This window comes from Camellia sinensis, chromosome 10 (assembly GCF_055761805.1).
Source record: "Camellia sinensis isolate YWXY chromosome 10, ASM5576180v1, whole genome shotgun sequence".
Lineage (NCBI taxonomy): Eukaryota > Viridiplantae > Streptophyta > Magnoliopsida > Ericales > Theaceae > Camellia > Camellia sinensis.
This window is the reverse complement of record NC_138970.1, coordinates 167,143,179-167,168,081: the sequence shown is the minus strand read 5'-3', so window position 1 is coordinate 167,168,081 and position 24,903 is coordinate 167,143,179. Positions and strand designations below refer to the sequence as shown.

General features: G+C 44.5%; 1 protein-coding gene across 1 annotated transcript; it reads right to left on the bottom strand.

The window, feature by feature from the left end:
* Window positions 1-21,574: 21,574 nt before the first annotated feature.
* Window positions 21,575-23,010, bottom strand: LOC145800845 (tRNA (cytosine(38)-C(5))-methyltransferase 2-like). Its single transcript, XM_082890592.1, has 5 exons — window positions 22,954-23,010; window positions 22,332-22,404; window positions 22,119-22,237; window positions 21,791-21,913; window positions 21,575-21,640 (listed from the first exon to the last, which is right to left on the bottom strand). Exons 1-5 carry the CDS (start codon window positions 23,008-23,010, stop codon window positions 21,575-21,577), a joined length of 438 nt encoding a protein of 145 aa, XP_082746718.1.
* Between the last annotated feature and the right edge of the window lie 1,893 nt (window positions 23,011-24,903).

The following is a 24,903-nucleotide window of genomic DNA, read 5'->3' as shown; positions in this document are numbered from 1 at the left end:
TCTGGTTTGGTCTCCATACTCTTGAGTGTGCATGCCACCGTGAGTGCCCACAAGAAAGAAAAGTTCAAAAACATAAAAAAGAGGGAATCATTGATTGAGGGGGAGCCTCCGCGTTTACTCAACAAATACCCTGTGATTCCTAGTGGTTTGACTTTTCTCTGTGATGGTCCGTTACTCGTGTCGGAGGTCCAGCCATCCGATCACTACGAAGATTAACTCTAGCTTTGTGGATCTCAAGGATAGCATACACACACATTCTATTTGTGAGCTCTCATGTGTGTTTTTTGAGTTATGCATTCTTATGTTGCTTATGGCCTTGATTCATTCTATTTGTTGTGTTCATGACCTGGTGCTTCAATTTTTTTTTTACAAGTTTTCAGGACTCATGATTGATGGTATATCTTATCTTCGTGGTATAGTCTTTCCATTGAACTCCCCGCTGGTAACAGGACATCTCCAGTGTTTTTTGTTTTTTATTTTTATATAAAAAAAAAATTGTTTTGTTCCCGCTCGAGCGGACATTCCCACACTCGAGCGTGGTTTTGAGCCTTGCAGTATTTTGCACTTAGTTTTACAGTTCTACGAGGGGTGAATTGGCGCTCGATCGTCCGTTTTCGCACTCGAGCATGTCTCCGTGTGATTTGTCTCATGCTCGAGCGTCAAAACCCACGCTCGAGCGGACTGGTTTGTTTAAATTCTCCCTCCTTCGTCATTTCAATTCATTTTTCCAAAGTGCTCTCTCTCTCTCCTAGGGCTTTCCTTGCGATTCCAGTCCTCTGCACTTCCTTGGTGTTTTTCATGTGTTTACACACCCCAGGTATGTCTCTCCTCTACTTCTTCTCTGTTTCTTTTCTCATCCTTCTGTCATTTTGGTTTCCTTGTCTTTGTTTAGCTTGAGTTTGTTGCACAATAGGTTGATGGGTCTATTTTGTCTTTGGTCATCATGTTTAGGGTTAGTCAATGTTGATTTTGACTGTTGCACAGTGGTTTCGGTTCTCTCTCTTCCATCTAGGGTTTTTGATTTGGGCTTTTTTTTCTAGTTTTTGTTTTGTTTCCATTTGGGGATTTTTTTTTTGTTACATGTATTGCCCTCTGATATTGTGATTTCATTTATTGCCTTGCCCTAAGGATATGAGTTCCCCTGTTTTTATTCACTATGATTGGACTACTGGTTATTCATGACTGCTTTGTTTACCATGTTACCTATTTGTTATTTTTGGGTCTTTTGAGTCTACATTGTTACCTCATTGTTTATGTTGCTATATCAAAACTGTGCTGCTAATGTTTTGTGGTTTCTCTGTTGGTTTATGTTTGGATTTGGGTTGGGGGTTGTCTGTGTTGGTTTTCTGTTTTTTTCTGTGTCTTGGTTTAGTCATGTCCACCTTCAAAGGACGAAAGTCTACTGTCTCTTGCCCCACCTATAACACTGATCGCTTTCCCTCTGCTGAGAAAGCCATATTGTACCGCGAGTCTTATCCCGCCCGCTCCATCCATTTTGAACGTAATGTTCAACCTTCCACATTTGAGTCTATCCTTATCCACTCATTGTTTGATCCCTTGGGTAGGGATAATGTTCTTTTATTTTCTGGTTCTCAAAACCTCACTTGGGTGCGAGAATTCTATTGTAACATGGATAGTCTTGACAATATTGGGCCCTCCTTCAAAACATGGGTTAGGTCTAAATCCATTCTTGTTACCACCGACCTTATTCGAGAGCTATTAGGGATTAGTAAAAGATTTCCCATCTTTTATCATTTTCCAGTGCGCCCTACTTATGACTTCGATGAGGTAGCACATACTTTGTGTGGTTTTCCTCGTTCTTGGCCTACCGGTTCTTTGATCAAACAGAATGAGCTACTTCCCCAATTTAGGTTGCTCAACCTAATTGTGTGTGCCAATATCATTGTTACCACCCATAGCTCCGAAATTAATCAAGACCAAGGGTTTGTCCTTCAGTGCCTTGCTCACAATCGTTCCATAGATCTTGCCACAGTGATCATTCAAAAGATGGTTGCTGCTTTTGAGCGCAAAAATCTTGGTTTACCCTATGGCTGCCTTATAAACCGGCTTCTTGCCAAACTTGAGGTCCCTGCTTTCGATGAGGATGAGTTTGCCTCTCCTTCCCGGCCTTTCACCAAGAAGACTATCTCCCAGAGTCAGTCTTATATTCGGGGGGTTTCTTCTGGTTCAGGTCGATCTGGTGCAGGTCCTAGTGATGCTGCAGCCATGGTAGAGGAGGCGGAGTATGATGTTGCTGCTGGTGGCGGAGATATTGGTGAGGGGGAGCAGCATCCTCCAGTTCGTACGATTCGTGGTCAGCTTCAGTCCTTTGAGAGATCTGTTGCTTCCCGGTTTGACCATCTCGAGGAGATGATGGATATCTTTAAGGCCAGGCTCACCGATCTTGAGACCACAGCTGATACCCGGTTCAGTGCCTTAGAGGCTTCTTCCCAGCGGATTGAGGCATCTGTGTCACAGTCTTCGTCTCAGCTGGCTCAGATTCTATCCTTGCTTCAGTTGCAGTCCCAGGCACCAGCTCCATGATTTTTACTGTTCTCTTCTGTTTCTCTTATTTTTGATCCCTCCCGGATAAAAATGGGAAGTGGTATACAGTTGTTTTGGTTTACATTGATGGTACTGTAGACGCACCCGAACGTCCGGGGAGAATCCCGTTTTGTTCATTGGGCTCATTACAGTTCGGACTCAATGTCACGGTTCTGAATCTAATCTCACAAAGTGCAATGCAAGATCGATAAATCACCAAAGAGTCCAAATCCGGCAAATCGTTTTGAAAAACTAATTTTTAGAAAGAAGTGCCAAACATGGACTGCTTTGCCAGATACAGAGTCGCCACCTAAATATTTTATTTTGGGAGAATTTAGGAAACCCTGACTCGTGCCTAAGGCCACGTATCCGTCATCACCAAAGTTGCCTCGGCTTGGGAACTTGGGTACGATTGGGGAAGGTCATTTCATGAGCACTCCCGCTCGCCCGATCAAAGATCAGCCACTACTAAGCATGATATCTTGTTTTTGAAAACACATGTGCTCTTATTCCGGTTATTAACCTAGAATTACTATGTGATGCGTACAGCATACAAGTATAGACTAGATTGCCTAAGTTGGAACAAAGCATCGCATATCCGTTTGTTTTGAAAATGGATTGAAGTTTGCTACTCGCAAGTAGGCTAAAACACAGGTTTCGACGAATTATTCCAATTCAAGCAACCCAACCTTCACCCACAGGCATTCAGGCAGTTATATCACATAAGCACATAGCCTCATGGTAAGCATGCTATCATGGCAGTCACTCACACGTATGCAAGGATGCTAAAGCATAAACACTTACCGAGTACTCCGAGCCAAAGAAAGAAGCTAATTAGAAAACATGCATGAATCCTAACTATGCTGAGATGTCTAATGCAACACATGCAAGAATGCAACTAAGATAGGCTCGGCTATTCTAAGATGGCATATGAGATGCTACAGGTAACATGTATCCAACTTGGAATTGAAATACGATGCAGTTAGTACGACGCGCCGAGCTCGGTGCATACAAAACAGATGAATGGATGCAAACATACGAGCATAAGGATGCTAATTGAAATGTGCCCTAAAACTAACCATCATAAGCTGGTGAATAAAAGGGAGAAAGACGTGGGGTTGGAAGACATACATCACACACACGCACACTTATTACAACATTGCCCTCTCTCGGAGGGTCCGAATAAATAATACAAAACCAACTAGCTAATCTAAGCTATTCTAATTAAACTAATTATTACACAACCACCATGAATAACAAATTACAGCTAATTATTACATAACTCTAACTAATTAACAAATTAGCTAAGTAAGCAAGTAAATAAGCATGTAAACTAAATGAAGTGGGTTGCCTCAGCTCTGTTTTGGATGACAAAGGATGCATGCATGCTCGAGTTGCCTTGCTTGGAAATCCCTCGCGACGCCCCGACTTGCCTTTGTTTGCAATTGATTTCAGAAAGTTGCACTAGGCTCCAAAGAGATGAAACTCCACCGAGGGAAGCTGTGGAAAGGCTGCCGACCAGCTATAGGCAAGGGAGACCACCTGCCGACCACCCTTGGTGGTGAAAACCAGAAAAGGTGGTCGGCCTGCCGGAAACTTGGTCGGCCGACCAGTTCATTCTCCTGGTTTCTGTTTTTTCTACAACAAAGGCAAGAGAGAGAGAAGGCAAGGTATTTTCAACATATGTGTGCCCGACTATTCTCTCCATCATTGCATAAGCTCTAGGGAGTGTAATCCTAGATCCTCGGGCCACCAATCACACATCCCGATGCATGATGGCCGAGGAGTCGAATTGCACGACTCAATGGGACATGAATGCACATATAAGCAACTAAAACAAACAAGTCCATCATGGATGGTCAAGAATGTCGGCGACCGGGAATTGAGGCATGTTTCATCACTTGGAGTATGACACGATCCTCGTTTCCCGTGTTTAGACTAACTCCTATTCCAAACATAATGTAACAAGTAGAATGGCATGGCATGTACAAATGCAACCCTAGTATGCAATCCTAAATGTAATGTGACTAAGTGATGCAAACATGCAAAGGATGACATGCAAGCATGCAACTAGCATACACAATGCTATGAACTAATCAAGGGCATAATCAATGCATGTGGATTATATGGCATGCATACACAATGCACTAACATACGCAATGTTATGAACGAGGCATACACAATGCAATGATTGAACATGCGATAACATGGGCTATATGGCATACACAATGCAAGATGGACTTAAACCAAGATGGATGGACCTCAGCCACACCCAAATCAGTGGCCAAACATAATGAAATCAAGGCAATGACACACACGCAAGCATGCACAATGCAAGGGATCAAAGCCGAAGGTACAAGATGCAACTCCACGAAAGCATTAGAAGGATGAAATATGGCATACAATGGCACAAGTTCCAGCTCTGAAATGACGTACAACATGGTCCCGAATCATGCAAACAACTCATGCAATGCATTTTGAAAGACTCAAGCACCGAAAATAGTGAAATGCATTACACTAGAGATATGTAAAATGATGCTCAAATGACCAAACCAACCTTAAACAGTCCCTATGCAGGCCAAAAACAGTAGCAAAATGGACTAAAACGATGGCTTGAAAGGCACAAAAATAAAGCTCATGCAATGGCCCGTAAATAACGTATACAAGCACAACTCTCAAACACATTTGAAGAGTGGAAAACACGGGAACATGACACAAGTATAAGTTCTGAAATAACATGCTCAATGATGCCAAAACATGAAAACACCTCAAGTTAAGCATGTAGGGGGCTCCAGAATTCAAGGCTAGGCAAGGATATTACACTACAAGTATGCATGGAAAGCATCATTCGACCAAGAGGCCTCAAATCAGAGCTAAGGCAGCCCAAAATATGAACAAAATTAGTTTGGAGCATGGCCAAAATATGCTAGAATGGAGGGCCAAAACAACATGCATTCTAAGCTAGTAAGCATGAGTTACACTACAAGCATATGAATAATGTGAGAGGCTACCAAACCAGCCAAAAACAGAATCATGGCATGCCAAAATATGGCAAAAAACCCACCGAAACATGACCAACACATGCAAGAATGAGGTGCTACTTTGATAAGCCATAAAAGGGATTACTCTACACATGCAAGAAGCAAACAAAAGGGGACCAAACCAGCCCTAGATAGAGTCTAGGAAGGTCCAAAAAGTCACCAAAAAGGGCCTAAACCAAGCTTTGAAAACATGCAAATGTATGCTCCTTTGACAGACCAAAAATGCTAGTAAACAAGACAACGAGAGAGAGGGTCACCCTTCTCTGATTTAGGACCTCAAAACTACATAAAAACCACTGAAAATCCACTAGATTTCAGTGGTTAAAAGGCCAACTAAGAACTAGCTCGGAGGCTTTATGGCATGGCACAAAACAAGGCTAAAACAAGCATGCAAGAGTGTAAATGACCTCCAACAGGAAAATGGCCTTAAACAAACATGAAAAACACTTAGGTGCCGTTTGGTAACACTTACGTTTTCAGTTTTCTGTTTATATTTACAAAAATTTAAAAAACTCAAATAAAAACTTGTTTGGTAAAATTTTAGATTTATAAATCAGTGGTCTCAGTTTATAAATTTGGCCAAAAAATGAAAACACAAAAAATGTGTTTCCATTTTGAGTTTTTAGTTTTTTTTTTTTATCACCCAACATTAGCCAGCACCCGCCTCCATTTTCCACCACCGTCTTCCGCCACCACCACTCACTACCCACTCTCCACCACCACCTGCCACCACCACTCACCACCCACCACCCACCCCTCGCCACCACCACCACCACCCATCTGTCATCCACCCGCCACCACCCACCACCTGCCACTACCATTCACCGCCCGCCACCACCACCCGCCACTTACTTGCCACCATCACTCACCACCCACCTGCCACCACCATTCACTACCTGCCACTACCAGCCACCCACCACCACCAGCCATCTGCCACTCACCCGCCACCACCACCCACCACCACCACCACCATCACCCACCACCCACCTGCCACCACCACCCACCACCACCACCACACCACCACCCACTCGCTACCACTTACCACCCGCCACACTTACCACCCGCCACCGTCACCCATCCACCCACCACCACTACCATCCGTCACCCACCTGCCACCACCACCACTCACACCCACCACCACCACAACCACCCACTTGCTACCACTTACCACCTGCCACCGTCACCCACCCACCAACCACCACCACCACCCGCCACCGTCACCCACCCACCCACCACCACCATCACCACCACCACCACCACCCGCCACCCACCTGCCACCACCACCCGCCACCCACCACCACCACCCACTCGCTACCACTTATCACCGCCACCGTCACCTACCCATCCACCACCCCCACCACCACCCGCCACCACCCGCCATCCGCCACCCACTTGTTACCACCACTCACCACCCGCCGCCGCCGCCGCCGCCACCACCACCACCACCCACTCGCTATCACCCATCACCCGCTACCGTCACCCAGCCACCCATTATCACCACCCACCCGCCACCACCCACTACCACCCGCCACCACTACCACCACCACCACCACCCACTCGCTACCACGCACCACCCGCCACTGTCACCCACCCACCCACCCGCCACCCACCACCACCCGTTATCGGCCACTCACCACCGACCACCCGCCACCTACTCGCCACCCATCACCACCCGTCATCTACCACCCACCTGCCACCACCACCCGCCACCACCACCTCCTACTCACTACCACCCGCCACCGTCACCCACCCATCCACCGCCACCACCCACCCGCCACCACCCACCACCACCAGCTACCTACCACCCACCGTCACCACTTTCAACCACCGTCTTCCGCCGCCACTTGCCATTTCTCACTCTTTTTTATATTTTTAAATTTTTTTAAACATTTTTTCAATTACCAAACGCGGTTGTAGTTTATGTTTTTCTAAAAATAAACAAAAAATAAACAAAAATCAGTTTATAAAATTTTTGTAAATATAAACTGAAAACGTAAACGTTACCAAACACACCCTTAAAAATGAAGCTTTTCTCAGTTGAAAACAAAGCATAAATATGCATGAAAATAAGGCTAAGAGAAGGATCAAAATAGAGCTTAAAAAGGGAGAAAATGAGTTACCCTTGTAGCTCAGCAAAACGAGCAACTTCTCCAGCCCAAAACCAACTCTTTGAGACCTCTTAAGACCCTCCAAGAACCTTAGAACAATGGTGGAGGTGTGTGGCTATGAGGTGTGGTGTAATAGGTCAAGAACAAGACCCTTTTGAACCCAAAATATAGAGATATAAAGAGGGATATGTATTGGAGCCTTAACCAAAATCTGAACCTGGTATAAGGAGAGGAAGGCCCTCTCTTATAGAGAAATCAAAGGGTTCAAGCTTCTTGGAGAAGGTAAACAAGGGTGCGTATCCTCCGTATGGAGGATACAATTTGTGCCTTCCAGCTGGCACAGCTGGCATGCACTAAATCAGACAAAACCAGCAGGAACCTGCCGACCAGAAAAGGTGGTCGGCCGACCACTTCCCCTGGTCGGCTAACCAAGGTAAGTGGTCTCCCATAGTAAAAAGTGGTCGGCAGCTCCATTTGGTGGTTTCCACACTGAAAACAAGTTAGTGGTGGTATGGGAGACCAGTAAATGTGGCTCAAAGACCGAGGAGACCAGTTTCCTGACAAGAAAATCGGCTGGCAGAGAGAGAAGTGGTCTCCAAGAGAAAAGGTGGTCTCCCACCCTTGTACCACCTCCCAAACAATGAAAACAAGGTTCATGCCAAAAATGAACCAACACCGATGCAAAACGAGGGTTCGGGGGCGAAACACGCAGCCGGGTGCCCCAAAAACAGGCTGTTAAGCACCAAAAGTGGCATGCGACCACAAAGGTGGTCTCCCGGGCTGCAGTGTCACTCTAGACAGAGGAAACAAGGTGTGTGCCAAAAACCGTGCCAAACAGAGAATGTTAAGCAGTGCCGAACCGAGGTGCGCGACCGACGGCTCTGAAAACTAGAAACTGGTCTCCAAACGGGAACAATGGCCTGCGACCATGAAAAGTAATCTACGACCACTGAGAGATGGTCTATGAGACCTCTCCCTCCCTTCGGGAAGAGAAAACAAGACCTGGTCCGCAAACCGAGGCAAAACACAAAAGAGTCCCGAGGTCCGGAGGCAAAGCTCTCAGCCGAGACTCCGTAACCTCAGAACGAGCACAACATGCGCAATCACCGAGCGCTCAATCGATAACATCTGAGTCTTAAGGTCAGTAAAAAATGGGGTGTCTACAGTTGCCCCTCTTTGATAGAACTCGAAAGTCATAACAATGACGGGAGTGAATGTCCAAGCCCAGAGGCGACCCATTTTTGATAAGGCCGAAGACTTAGACAAATAGGCGAGACAATCAAAGAAATATGCCCGCAGGCAGGGGCAAAATGCAAAAGACATGCACAAAGCCGGACATAACTCATGATCATGCAAAGCTAGCTGTAATGAAGCAAATATACACAATAAATGCAACAGTTTTAAGCAAGAATGCCATGCAAATCAAATTACATTTCATGCAGTAAGGGTGTAAAAGAATTACAATTCTCGCTACGTCTCACAAGGAGAATACAATACCGTTCGGCTCGTCTGGTCGCACCAGCTTCAAATGAACCGTACATACAATATCGTGCCTACAAAGGAAAGAAACCTAACAGGTGTAATATCGTTAGCAACATGCATAACAATGCAATTAAAAAGTGCGTGACAACACGGGTGAAGGGATGCACGACAATGCAACCTAAGTGTGATGCATAAAAATGTGAGCGAGATATGCATAACAATGCAAGAAGAGTGCGTGACAACGCAGGTAGAGTGTGCATAACAATGCGACTGAAATGAGCATGACAATGCAAGTAAAATGTGCGTGACAACGGGGGTGAGGAGTGCACAACAATGCTGTTGACACAAGCATGACAATGCAAGTAAAACGTGTGCGACAACGCAAGTGAGGGGTGCATAACAATGCGATAGAGACAAGCATAGACACATATAAGTAAAGCATGCGCAACAACGCATGCGATGTGCGTAAAAAGAATTGAACACATGTAAGTAAAGCATACGCGACAATACATACAATGTGTGAAACGGGGATTGAACACATGTAAGTAAAGCATACGCGACAACGCATGCAATGTGTGAAGCAGGAATTGAACACATGTAAGTAAAGCATACGCGACAACGTATGCAATGTGTGAAGCAGGAATTGAACACATGTAAGTAAAGCATATGCGACAACGTATACAATGTGTGAAACAGGGATTGAACACATGTAAGTAAAGCATACGCGACAATGCATGCAATGTGTGAAGCAGGAATTGAACACATGTAAGTAAAGCATACGCGACAACGTATGCAATGTGTGAAGCAGGAATTGAACACATGTAAGTAAAGCATACGCGACAACGTATACAATGTGTGAAGCAGGAATTGAACACATGCAAGTAAAGCATATGTGACAACGCATGCAATGTGAAGCAGGAATTGAACACATGTAAGTAAAGCATACGCGACAACATATGCAATGTGTGAAGCAGAAATTGAACACATGTAAGTAAAGCATACACGACAACGTATGCAATGTGTGAAGCAGGAATTAAACACATGTAAGTAAAGCATACGAGACAACGCATGCAATGGGTGAAACAGGGATTGAACACATGTAAGTAAAGCATACGCGACAACGCATGCAATGTGTGAAGCAAGAATTGAACACATGTAAATAAACCATACGCGATAACATATGCAATGTGTGAAGCAGGAATTGAACACATGTAAGTAAAGTATACGCGACAACGCATGCAATGTGTGAAGCAAGAGTTGAACACATGTAAGTAAAGCATACGCGACAACGTATGCAATGTGTGAAGCAGGAATTGAACACATGTAAGTAAAGCATACGCGAAAACGTATGCAATGTGTGAAGCAGGAATGGCATGCGCGACAACGTAAGCAAAGAAAGTGCACAACAATGTAGGAGAGGTATAACTTTAATAGCATGCTTGAAACAAAACGCTGAGTAAAGAAGTGCAAGCCTCAAAGAGGGCAACTCATACGCGACCTCTGATTCACCTCTCGGAGGGGTTACAACGTACTCAAAAAGGATACACCTTTCTCTTGGCGAGTAATGATGAGCCACGCGTCGAAGATTGGATTTGAAGTTCCTACGGAGGCATTTCGCGCCGAAAAGTGCACTTTTCTTGTACTCTCTCGAGAGCCGGGGACTCCAATCATCACCAAATTTACAGGGAGAACAAAGGGACATTGGAGACCATGAAAGAGGGCCACCGACCAGCCAGAAGAGCCACCGACCAGCTTTTGTTTAAGGGGTGGTCGGCCAGCTAGAAAATTTGGTCGGCCGACCATTTTACCAAAATGGGGGTAGTTGTCCTTTTATGCTCGGTTCTTTAAATCCACTTGTCCAAAACACTTTTGCTCACATCCCCTAGGCCGAAATCAGTTCCTCTCCCTTCCTAGACCACTTTCTCGTTCAGATCTGTGCTTTATGCGTGCTTTCCAATGCCCCACGCGAAGTTGTTTCGCGAAAACTTTCAGTTCTCTTCACTTTGAACTGATTAAAATTTATTTCGGTGTTTCTTTCTCCATTTTCACCACTTGAGGTATGTTTATCTCGAAATTTGGCACATTTTCTCGGGAGTTGACTTTTGTTGACTTTTTCCTTTCCCGAGAGTTGACTTTTGTTGACTTTTTCCAATTTTGGCTCATTTCGCCCATTTTTGCTCATTTTTGAAGATTTGTTTAGATGGCAGATCATTTTCATCATAGTGGAGGCCCTCCGCATGCCGAGGATGAGCCAGACATCATGTCACTGCCTCCGAGAGTTCAGCCTTTCGACCCTAAGAGGTATCATCCTCCGGAGCACGTCCTACCTCCAACCACTTTCTATCACTTCACTGACTTTGATCGACGAGCATCCGCGGATCTGCTACTACGGGAGCCAGAGTCTCATCTCTCTCATCAAGCACGAGAGGTACGTACTTCCCTTTTATATTCCCCGCAATGTATTCTGTATTTCCTGCATATTTCATGCTTTTGCTATGTATTTTTTATCTGTTCATTCTGAACACCTTCACACACCACCCGGTCTATTTGGCACACAGCTCATTTATAGAAATACTCTGGTCATTTTAGTATGTGGCTCACAACACAGTATTCTGTCCATTCGGCACACAGCTCACAACACAACATTTTGTTAATTTGGCATGCAGCTTACTCTGAACACGCGGCTCATTCTGACCACACAGTTTGTCTCAGGCACACAACACATTCTCAGGCTCACAGCTCATTCTCGGGCACACAACTCGTTTTCAGGCACACAGCACATCCTTTGGGCACGCAGTTCTTTTCCAGGTGCACAACACATTCTTTGGGCACACAGCTCATTTTTTCAAGCACAGAGCTCATTTTCGGGCACACAGCACATTCTTTGGGCACGCAGCTCATTTTTTCGGGCACACAGCTCGTACTGAACACACAGTCCATAACACATTGTCTGATTTGATTTGTACGTAGCTCATATTGAACACGCAATCCATAACACAGTATCTGATTTGATTTGCACACTGCTCATACTGAACACGCAGTCCATAACACAGTATCTGATTTGATTTGCACGCAGCTCATACTGAATACGCAGTCCATATGTTTACTTCATTTCTGAACACACAGTTCATCTACTTGATTTCTGAACACACAGTTCATCTACTTCATTTGCGCGCAGCTCATATGTTTCATTCCGAAATTGAATACATCTGTTCGTTTTGAATGCAGGTATCTTCCCGTTCCACACGAGGCTATGGGTCGATCCTCGCTAGGGAGTGGTACGCGGAGCTCCCAGATACTGTTCGCCATATTGTGGATGAGGTAGGATTTGGACCCTTCTACACAAGGCTATCTCGTTATCCGGCGAGCAGGACCTTGATGGGGGCACTTGTGGAGAGATGGTGGGACACCACCATCTCGTTCCACTTTTCAGTTACTGGGGACATGACGATGACCCCATTTGACTTTGCTATGCTGACTGGTCTTGACATGGCCGGCCAACCGGTCCCTTATGACGCAGATATGGGTGAGTGGGAGGCGGCTTAGATTTATCTGCTCGGAGTCCGCTCGCCGATCGACAGATCATTGGGTAAAGTTAGATACACCTGGTTTCCCACGCGGTACAGGGGGACTATGCCCGAGATCGTCGAAGACATAGAGCAGTATGCTCGGGGGTTTTTGATGTTCCTCCTTGGGACCACTTTGTTCTCCGACAGGGGGAACACAGTTGGACTTTATCTGCTCATTGCTTTAGTAGACCTATCCCAGGTCAGCCAGTATGATTGGGGCGGCACCGGCTTCGCTACCCTTTATCGTTATATGAGTGCGACCTCCCGCGGGCAGGGGAACATAGTTGGTGGCTACTGGAGAGCCTGGGAGGTACTTTCTGTCCTCTTGATTTACACTCCTGCTTTTCATTATCTGTACACTGCACACACGACACACTTTTCATTCTATACTCTACATTCTGCACTCAGCATTCTGTATTTTCCATATATTCTGCATTCACATTATGCACTCAACACTCTGTATTTTGCATACATTCTGTATTCTGATGGCCATCGTTCTATTTTTTCACAACTATGGGTTTATGCATACTTCTCGACATTGTCCCCAGAGCTCGTGGTGGAGGCACCTCTTGAGATCCCCTACTCTCGCAGATTCGAGGGTCGGTGCCGGCCGAGGACTCGGGAGACTCTGCCCTTCCTTCGGCAGTTCTTTGATACTGTGCGGGCGACCGAGGTAATCTAGAACTCTCAATTCTTCGGCAGTGCTTTGGCTCATCTTGCATATTTATGACATCTAATCAGTTTGTGCACTTGTTATCCGCAGATCACTTGAGAGCCCTGGATACCTTTGAGAGGAGATACCCGTTTCCGATTCCCTGGGGCGTGGGCTTCTTCTCGATGCCGGATTTTATTTGAGGGGCCAGTGGGCAGGGCCTGGTTTCGGGAGGATCGCTTCATGCGTCAGATGATGGGCATCCCCGATCAGGGTATCCCAACAGCACCTCCAGATGACATGTGATCCACTAAGAGACTCACTCCCGAGGAGGTCGATGTCGTTATGTTGGGTACTGACGTAGTTCTGTTGTTGGAGGAGGGGGAGTATGCGACCTACTGCCATACGTACTTGATACTCCCGTTGACAGGTATCCGTACTCCTACGAGGAGGGCTGCTGATGTGCCTTCCTTGAGTCACGCCCGAGCTGGAGACATTCCTTCGACTAGCAGGGCTGGCACATCGAGAGGTGGGGCTGGACTGATTTTCCCGACTTACCAGCATGCTGGGTGGTCGGATCCTCCGACCGAGTTAACAGGCTAGCGATATGGGACATCCTACCCAATTCCATTGGAGCCTCCATTGCCTGATCATCAATACGTCAATGACCCTGACTCGCCACTGGTATGCTTTACAGTTTTGATTTATCACTCAGATATTTAGACATTCATTCATTCACTGATGACTTGCACTTACATCTGCAGTCTCCCAGAGAGTACATGGATAGGATGCTCGGAGTGGTGGCCTCGCTTGAGGGCATGCTTCTACGGAGGGAGACATAGTTGTTCATCGCCGGCGTCTCGGTATTATTCAATTTCCTTGCATTTATCATACTTTCGATGTCATACTGAAATTGAACATTTCAACACGTTGGTTGACTGCATGTGTAGAGCACATCTGACACACCACATTCATATACTGTATCAGCATGCACCCATTCTATGTAGCTTTCCTGTCTCTGCATCTGATATATATATTGGCTAATGTATTCAAATTGTCTTCTTTTTTTTTTTTTTTTTTTTCAGATGCCATCGCTACAGGCTAGGCCATCGAGGCCTTCTCGAGGAGCTGGTAGAGGAGACTTGACTCACAGCCGAGGCAGGCATAGAGCACCTATCAGGGATGATGAGGAGTCCAGCGAGGAGGAGGAGTCTGCGCATCCTCACTTAGAGACATCCACGGGCAGAGAGGATGACTCTGGTTCCGGTTCTGAGAGCAGAGGTGATGCCGAGGAGGATTTCGAGGATGGTGGCTCCGATTCAAATGGTGATGGCGCAGAGGTTGCTCAGTCGAAGAGGACGAAGAGGGCCTCTCAGTCTTGCACTTGATAGTACTGATGCAGATGTTCTTACTTTATTTTCTTTTATTACTAGTAGTTGTAGCACATTAGCTTTTAGGCAGTTTTATTTTCTTTAAAACTTGTACCCTGTTATACAATGTCGTAACAAAAGAAGCTACAATGGAATGAAACAGCTTTTGGCATGAAAAGTGTTGTATTTTGTATTCTTAGCATCGCATCGCATCATTTTGCACAAAATGAGATTGAATGGAAATTGAACACTGTGTATTGCCAAGTCAGGTAGTGAACCAACACAACAAACTAAACAACTTAACTTACTAAGAAACAACAAAACCTTAGTAAGTTTACAACTCGATAAACAATCCCGACAATGTTGATTAAACAAAGAGTAACAACTCGATACACAAAACTCGACAACTCGATAAGCAAACTCAATAACTTGATAAACAAATCTTAACAAATCGATAAGCAAAACTTAATAACTCGATAAGCAAACGCATTTCTGACAAACCGGGCGACGGAATGCATCCGAAACAGAGGTAAACACGGACCTTCAACACTCCCAACGCATGGAAAGGCTAGGAGCTCTCTTCTAGAGGCTAGGAAAAGGCCAAAACCCAATTTTCCTCCATGGCCGACCACCAAAGAAGGCTGGCTGACCAGCTTTCTGTCTTGGAGACCAGTTGTGTGGTCGGTCGACCAGAAAAACTGGCTGGCCAACCAGAAAAAGTGGTCGGCCGACTAGTTGGCCCGACGACCTCCAGATTTTTGACACATGTCTCCCGAACAGTGCCTTATCCTCCATAAAAATTCTAGCTTCGTGGTTCTTTCATTTCATCTCAGTTTTGCATCAAAATGGAGGCATTTCTCATCCAAAATCTCACAGCTTGGATTGCTACTTTAGATGGCTTAGAAAAGTTGAACTTCTGAGGCTTCGGCATAAATGCGCTATTCACACTGAGTCGTACTCCGCTGCATCTTCCATTCCTCCATGCTGCGGCAAGGTTTTGGAATCTGGTAATACATGTCTTTAGCTTTGGCGGGCAAGAGGTGTCTCTTACTTTCGAAGATTTTCAAGCTTTGATGGAGTCCAAGCGCAACGAGGAAATCTTACCCCAGCTTCGCTTTGGCCACGCCCAAGCCTTAGGACGAATGTGTGGGCTTACTATGCACGATGCTCGATCTCTGATCCGCGATGGAGAATTGGACGTCCTCAGCCTGATTCACCACTTTTCTAATGCTGGTGACCGCGATGATCACCACGGGCAAGGTTTTCGGCGACATGCCCTTTGCTTGTGCATGCTATCTCACTTTTTGCTTGCCCCAGGCTTCAGCGGGTCTAGCATTCGTCTGATCGAAGTTGCTCAAGGCTTGAAAGATGGAAAGAGCTGCATTGCCATGACATTGGCCGAGACATTGATGGGCTTGGATACTTTCCATCACCGAGAGACGACCAGATTCGCGGGGATTCCACTGCAGCTGCAGGTAATGTTTCCCACCCTATCTCGCATGTGTGTTGCTCACATCACTCGGCCCTCAGGCTCGATTTTTCTCACAAAACCCGTTTCTCACTTTTCTCTCAACATACACCTCTCTATTCTTTAATCTCTTATTTTTCATCCCTCCCCAAGTATGGTTGATGGACAAATTGCAGGTTGTGGACTCTTGCCCAGCATACTCAGCTCGCGGCTACTTCTTCCGATGTCACCTAGTCGATGCCCTTGATGAGGGATGGTGGTTTGACTGGATGTGCAATTTGTCCGCAGACCGCATTGCTTGGCGTTGTCCTTAGCTTAATCTACCGGCAATAAGCTAGAGCATGTCCCGGCAGACCGGGGTTCAGTTGATAGGCCTGACACACTGCGTGTTCTACTTTCCATTCCGGTTCCAGCGCCAGTTTGGCCATGATCAGATTTTCCCGGCAGAGGGGATAGAATACCCAGCTGCATTTTTGGTCCGGGGCGCGCAGCTTGCTCGGTATGCCACGGCATGGAGGACTAGAGAGCTCCTGGCCCCCGCTCCCACTTTCAATTGCACTTTGTCTGACGAGTGCGTAGATTGGCTCAATGAAGAAGCACAGGTTGGGCCCAGCTTGGCATCAGAGGCTTCGACCAGCTCTAGGACGGGACACGGGAACACCTGACTATGCCCCTGATTTATTTGCTTTAATAAGAACTTTCAAGTTTTCTTTATGAATGTAATAAAAAAGCAACTTCAATTTGTATTCAAGAGCAAGAGAACTCTATACTGAAATCAATGTAATTGAAGGTTGTGGGTACTGAAAATTTTCTACTTTGGTCCAAAAATGGTTTAAGTTGTAAAAAGATTAATTTGAGCAAAATCAACTTTTATTAAAACTTTTCAAAATCATTTTCGATATGGATCAGAACTGGACACGCCTGAGATCTGTCACTGAGATGTACAACCCCGGATTCCAGCAACTGGAAAGTTGCCCCTAGTTTGAATAGCACTGCACTGGAGATCACAACCGAGCTCTTGAATGATGGATAGACAAAGATGACCGAGATGATCAAATGGACAAAGTTGATCGGGGAAGAGTTTATGGCTGGACTTCAAGATGAAGTTGTCTGCATATTCCAAAGATGGGAATCAAGCCTTACATAGTTCGGCTCAGGTTCACTCGTGTATTAACCCTCACCTTTTACGCTCTAACTTTTGCCAAGGCCGCCCTTTGCGGGTTTTCAACCTTGCGAGCTCAGTTTTTATCATTTCAAATTTTCTGTGCCCTAACTTTTGCCTAGGTCGCCCTTTCGGGTTTTCGGCCTAGCGAGCCACTCAGGGGTAATATTTCTTCAACTTGTCCATGTTGATCGGTTGTGAGAACTCTAGGCCATCTAGGTCCATCAGAACGACAGCTCCACCTAACCAAATAGACTTAATGATGTAGGGACCAATCCAATTGGGTCTGAACTTAGCCCTAGGGTCGTGAATGGGAGCTCGGTTTGTCTTTGAACACCAAATCTCCTTCTTTCAAATTCTTGGACTTAACCTTCTTGTTGAAAGCCCTGGCAATTCGTCGTTGATAACCTTGAACATGGTACAGTGCTTTCAGCCTTCTATCATCAAAGAGCATGAGTTCTTCGAATCTGCTCGACTGCCAATCTGCTTCAGCTATCTGGCACTCAGCCAATACTCGTAATGACGAAACCTCAATTTCGATAGGTAGAACGGCCTCCATCCCATAAACTAATGAATACAGAGTCACCCTAGTAGAAGTTCTAATTGAAGTCCGGTAGCCCCACAGAGCAAATGGCAACTTATCTGGCCAGTCCCGGTAGGTTTCCACCATCTTCTGTAAAATGTGTTTGATGTTCTTGTTGGCAGCCTCGACTGCTCCGTTGGTCTGCGGCCGATATGTGGATGACTTATGAAAAGCCACGTTGTATTTTTCCAACAAGTCAATCACTTCCTTCTTAAAGTGGGAACTGTTATCTGAAATAATCTCGTTTGGGACCCCATAGCGATAGATGATGTTGTTCCTGATGAACTTTGCAACGTGTGAAGCTTTCAACATCACATAAGATTGAACCTCAACCCACTTTGTGAAATAGTCTATCGCGACCAGAATGAACTCGTGCCCATTAGACCCCTTTGGAGTGACAGCCCCGATCATATCGATTTCCCAAACTAAAAATGGCCATGGCGAAGTCATATTGTGCAGCTTCGGCGGCGGGATGTTCATGCGGTTTGCATGGATCTGACATTTGTGGCATCGCCGAACAAAACCGATACAATCCTTCTCCATGGTCGACTAGTAGTAACCTTGTCTGAGAATCTTCCGAGCTAGCATCACTCCACTCATGTGCGCTCCACACTCTCCTCCATGGATGGCCTCCATCAGGCGCTTCGATTCTTCGGCATCAACACACAGCTTATGCATTCCCAGATGAGCTCTCTTATACAGTTTTCCCCCGCAGACGATGAACTGAGCAGCCATTCTTCGGATTGCCCTCTTGTCTTTCGCATTTGCCCCTGGTGGTTATGCTTCTTTCTCCAGGAAATTCCATACATCGTGATACTAGGGATTCTTATCTTGAACCTCATCTATGGCAGCAATCAACTCATAAGCCGGCACAAACTTTTGGTCAATGATGATCGGGCGCATCCGGACTCCAAAGGGGATGTCTATCATGGAAGATAGAGTAGCTAGTGAATTAGCGAACCTGTTGTTTTCTCTTAGTAGATGAACGAAGTTCAGCTTCTCAAACCGAGGAATCAGCAGGTCCAAGGTCTGGTGGTACATTCTCATCTTTTCTTCTTTGACTTTCCAATCTCCCTTAGCTTGGGATACAACAAGGTTCGAGTCCCCGATAACGTCCAACCGTTTTGCCCCTAGTTCTAGGGCTACTTCTAAACCAGCAATGCATGCTTCATACTCTGTTTCGTTGTTCGAGACTTTGAACCGGAGCTTAAATGCTAGAGGGCAACGGGAATTGTCGGGTGCTATCAGCAACACCCCTATCCCATACCCATATTGGTTTGATGCTCCGTCAAAGTACATCGTCCAAGTTTCATCTTCGACATGCATAATGGCCTCGTCTGGGAATAAGTACTCAACTGCTTCATCCCCTTCCACTGGGTGATCGGCTAGGAACTCCGCTACCGCTCTCCCCTTTACTGACTTGCGAGTCACATACTTCAAATCGAATTCGGAAAGCAGAAGTAACCAACGAGCTAGCCTACCCGTAAGTGCCAGTTTCTAGAAGAGATATTTGATGGGATCTAATCTTGAAACCAACATTACGTAGTGAGCTAACAGGTAGTGTCGTAGCTTCCTGGTAGCCCATACCAAGGCCAAACAAGCCTTCTCGAGTGGAGTGTAGCGGGTCTCGTAATCCAACATCTTCTTGCTCAGATAGTAGATAGCTTTCTCCACTTTATCCTCTGATTCCTGCACAAGCATGCAGCCCATCGTAGTTTCAGTCACTGAAAGGTACAAAATCAACGATTTTCCCGGCTCAGGCGGTGACAACACGGGTGGGTTCTGTAAGTATTCCTTGATCTGTTCAAAAGCATCTTAGCATTGGCCGTCCCATTAGAACTCCTTTTCTTTCTTCAGGAGACCAAAAAGTGGTTCACAAGTCAAGGTTAATTTTGAGATAAACCATCTTATGAATTGTACTTTACCCAGAAAGCCTCTCACCTCATTTTCAGTCCTTGGTGGTGGCATTTCTAAGATGGCCTTGATTTTGGAAGGGTTGACCTCGATACCTCTCTGTGTAATCAAAAACCCCAGCATTTTCCCTACTGTAACACCAAACGTACACTTCTGAGGATTCAGCCGCAATCGAAATTCTTTAATCCTTTGAAAAAACTTTTGCAAGGAGGTGCAGTGGCCCTCTCTTTCTTTGGACTTGACAATCATGTCGTCCACGTACACCTCAACTTCTTTATGGATCATGTCATGCAATATCGTGGTCGCGGCCCGTTGATATGTAGCTCCAGCGTTCTTCAACCCAAATGGCATCACCCTATAGCAGTAAGTCCTCCACGGAGTGGTGAAAGCAGTCTTCTCCCGGTCTTCAGGTGCCATCACTATCTGATTGTACCCTGAGAATCCATCCATGAACGAAAGCAAAGCATGCCCCGCTGTGAAGTCTACTAACTCGTTGATATGCGGCAAAGGAAAGTCATCCTTCGGACTGGCTCCATTCAAATACCTGAAATCCATGCATACCCGGATCCTGCCATCCTTCTTCGTCACCGGAACGATGTTGGCCAACCAAGTTGGGTACTCAGATACCAGCAGGAACCCTGCGTCAATTTGCTTGGTGACCTCTTCTTTAATTTTGAGAGCCTAGTCCGGGTGGATCCTTCTGAGTTTCTGTTTAACGGGTCGGGCCTCCAGGTCAAGAGGGATCTGGTGCTGTACAATCTTAGGATCGATTCCAGGCATGTCTTCGTAGGACCACGCGAAAACATCTTTGAAATATTTTAATAAAGCGACTAAGCGCTCGCGCTCCTCCAAAGATAACGTGGACCCGATCTGGACCAGCCGCGGGTCCTTCTCAGTACCAACATTAACTGTAGTGATTTCATCAACTAAAGGTTTAACAAATCTCTCATGCTCTTGATCAATTAGACGTTGTAAAACCGGAGGAATTTCTTCCTCCTCGTTTTCATCAAAATTTTGAAAGTCCTGATTAATACAATAAATCAAAGGCACAGAAAAGTACTCAGAAACCACAGCCATTCTATTCTCATTAAGCACATCCAAATCGTCTGATTCCTCTATTATAACAGACTCAAAAGAGAAAGAAAATGACAACCTAGATAGGACTGTGGTATCTGGGTTATCACCCCTAGGATTACTGGACTCAGACTCAGATGAGCTGGAACCTGATTCTGACTCTACAGACTCAGTGGAATCAGATTTCGGCTCACTACCTGACCCGGTGCTGCTTGACAAAAATCCCTCCTCGTACTGCCAGATGAGAGAGGGTGCGATGGATGCATCCAAAATGCTTGATGGTGGGCTTGCAGTCGTTTCGTTCCCAATCATGGACACCGAGAAGTTATCCAACTACTAGCCATGGGCAACCAAAAACAACCCATGTCCAGCAAGTTTGAAAATATACCAAAATACTCTCAACTCTTTAAACATATTTCACACGTATAAATTGACAACCAGCAGCAAACTTATTTAAAGAATAATTCACTCAAAAACAACTATGCAATTTGTGGAATGCCCCCCCTCTCCCCCCCCCCCAACTAATTGTTCCAAATCAAGGGCTGGGGCTTGGAAACAACTCTTCTATGCCTTTTCTACATCTTACAAGGGAATAGCCACTAATCACTTAAAAAGGACAATCATATAACTCGGGACTATAAAATTTGACACCAAATAAATTAACAGACTCCATCTACAAACCATTCAAAGGATCACAAACAAACAAACCCACACCTACCTACATATAAATAGACACACACACACACACACACACACACACACACACACACACATATACACAGAGAGAGAGAGAGAGAGAGAGAGAGAGAGAAAGAGAAGTTACCAGACAAAAGTAACGTGGCCTAGAATAGGGCACACCAAATTGCAATGGGCTAAGAATGAACTCCTGTGTAACAAAATCAGCTTTTGCCAATATCTCAATCATTATTCTATGCATATCAGATGTCTGCAATATATACACACGAAAAAAGAAAGAGAAAAAGAATGGTGCCGTCTCAATAAAGTTTGGTTATTTATCAAAAAAAAAAAAAAAAGAAGAAGAGAGTAAAAGAAGATAAAACAATAAAGCAAGAAACAAAAAAGAAGTGTTAATAATATATATGTAAAGGGAACTGAATTTATTTATTGAGATAAAAGTTTTCTATACAAACCTCAAACCCTACAACATTCTCCACAAATATTGTGGGAGGAGGTTGAGAAGTTTTTGGTATAAGTTCAAGAATTTTGAGAAAAAAAGATGCCCAAGCATCAGTCGAGCCCTTTTGAAGACCTAAATAATAACAGTTTGAGAACACCTTGCCAATCAAAATGAAATTAACAAGCAGAGAAGAGAATAATTTTACTTTGCCGAGTGTAAGGCTGACAAGGAGGAGAAAGAAGCCATGCATGAGCATGATAGCTGTCAAGATCAGCAGCACTAAGGGTTTGAATGTTACCCTAAACTCAGCAAAAAAGTAATATTGACCATAACACAATTTAGATAAGCTCTAATAAAGAACTAGTCAAATGCAATCATGGGTAATCAGTATTTCTTAGCAGCCAAGGGCTAAACAACAAATTAAAGCTTAATGGCGGAAAACCCATAATCCTCCATGTAGTTGCCAAGATAAATGGGTATTAATTTTTTTTATTTTTAAATTAAGAGAAAAAATAAATAAAAGGCTGGAACGTAGGCATATATTGACAGATGATTCAAGGTTCATAGGGGTGCCACTTTCCCTACTTAGCCCAAGGGAGGGGTGCCCCTTCACAAATTTGTGAAAGAGTGAGGACGGATTAAATAAAAATAAATCAATGCAAAGGACTTCCTAACAAGTCACCAAAACTTTTAAATTTTAACATAGTAAACTATGAACGGCTTAGACAATAGCCAAAAGTAAAAAATAGATGATGATATGAGTTCCTTTGACAGATGATGACATGGCTTAGACAATAGGCAAAAGTAAAAAATACATCATGATATGAGTTTCTCAATTAGACACGCACCCTGTACTCAACTGCTGCCATTTGACCTGGCGGCTGCTCAAATGGCTTCTTCTTCATCAATCAACACTTTCTCATTCAACTCCCAACCAAATCTTCACAATCCCAAACCCCTAAAACACACTACTATGTTCAAAGCCCTCAGACCATATAACCCAATACACACACCCAAACTACTCTCTCTCTCTTCTCCAACCTCCAACCCATATCCCACCTTCACATGTCTCTCAAACCTCATTATCGTCCCCCTAATTTTTACTCTTATCTTCCCATTCTTCTAAAACCCACTTAAATTCTCTCACCCCTCAAAACATTTTCCATCTTTTGCACTGAAAATATTGCAGTTTTGCTTGTATATACAAATGAAAAGCACACACATTCATCAAAACAAATAGAAATAGACAGGTGAAGAGCACACACATTCATCAAACACATTCATAGCACTTTAAATCAACCAATCAACCCTTCACACCCTCTCTCCTCTCTCTCTCAATCTCCAATCTCTGCACCACTTTCTAGGGTTCCAATCCCCACACTCATACTTGCATCGACAAAAATGGAGTATCACTTTTCACAAATTCAACACGAGATTTAATTGTGAAACTGTTGCATAATGCGTTGGATTAAAACTGTTGTTTAGGGTTGGTTTATTTATTTTTATTTAGTTAAATCCAATGAAGAGGGCTTGATTCCAATGAAGGAAAAAGAAGAGAAAAAGAGGAGAGGACAGGCGAGGAGAGCAGAGGATAGCAGATGAGAGATATACATGGATGCTAGAGGGAGAATTGGTGGGAAGTTGCTGCTGCTGCTGCTACAAACAGTTTGTAAGGGTAACGCACGAGCAAGAGAGAGAGATTGTAAAGGTCTGTGCGAGCGAGTGTGAGGGGAAAGAAAAGGAGAGGAGATGAGGGTTACCTAGAACTCTTCCCACGCTGGTGCTGTTGGGGTTGCGAGAGGTGATATCCATGTACTGACCGAGATCGAGAGAGAGTGGGCGTCGATGTCGGCTCGGTGAGGGTGGATCAATAAATTGATGCCAGCAGGAGTGAACTAGTAGATGAAAGATGGAGAGAGACAGAGAGAGAGAGAGAACTCGAAGATGGAAGATGGAAGATGGAAAGCGAGAGAGGGAAAAACGAAAGTATCAAGGCGCCAAGCGTTTGAGAAATTTGGGACTTTTGGGTGTTTTGTGGCTATTAGCGACGGCACAATGTTGCCCATCGGGAAAAAAAAAATTAAAAATATATATATTTACGTCGGGAGGGAAGAATCGTCGTAAAAAATGAGCCTTTTACGACAACGATAGGTTTATTGTCGCAAAAACCATTGAACATATGCTTCCTTCTTTTTGAGACAAAAATTACCATCACAATAAGGGACTATTAGCGACGGAATACTAATCATCGCAAAAAGGTCCGTGTCATATACCCCTTTTTCTAGTAGTGTGAATTATTATTTTTTAATTCAATAATTAACTTTTAAAATAACGATTACTATGTTCTTAATAGTTTATATTTAATAATTAATGCTTATTACATTTAAGACAAATTTTAATTAAACAACATCAACACTTGGGTAATTAGTAAATTGTGATAAACAATTTTCATAAAAATTCGCTTAAAGTAATGATACATGAATTGGAGATGATGCATGGGTTCTCATGCCATGTATCCTATCATAATAGTGGCAGCCGCCAACATTGTAAAGACCCAATATCACTTTTCTACAAGTCTGTAACATTAGTTAACTAATCGATTCACATCCAAAATTTTGCAAAAACATCGATTAACTAACCGATTGGAAGAATTGGACACTCCAATCGATTGTCCATTTGATCGGATGGCTTTGCCAACACTAATCCATTCACCAATTGATTGGAAGGTTTGTCCACCACCAAGAGGGTCCTGTTATAATGAAGAAGAATTTGTCAAGACAGTAAAACCAAACAAAATT

Coding starts and splice junctions, on each gene's coding strand:
- LOC145800845 (XM_082890592.1), bottom strand. CDS start 23,010: ATGAAGAAGAAGCCATTTGAGCAGCCGCCAGGTCAAATGGCAGCAGTT. Junction 21,914..22,118: donor AGAATGTTGTAGGGTTTGAG/GTTTGTATAGAA, acceptor TATATATTGCAG/ACATCTGATATGCATAGAAT. Junction 21,641..21,790: donor GGCCACGTTACTTTTGTCTG/GTAACTTCTCTT, acceptor AATGGTTTGTAG/ATGGAGTCTGTTAATTTATT.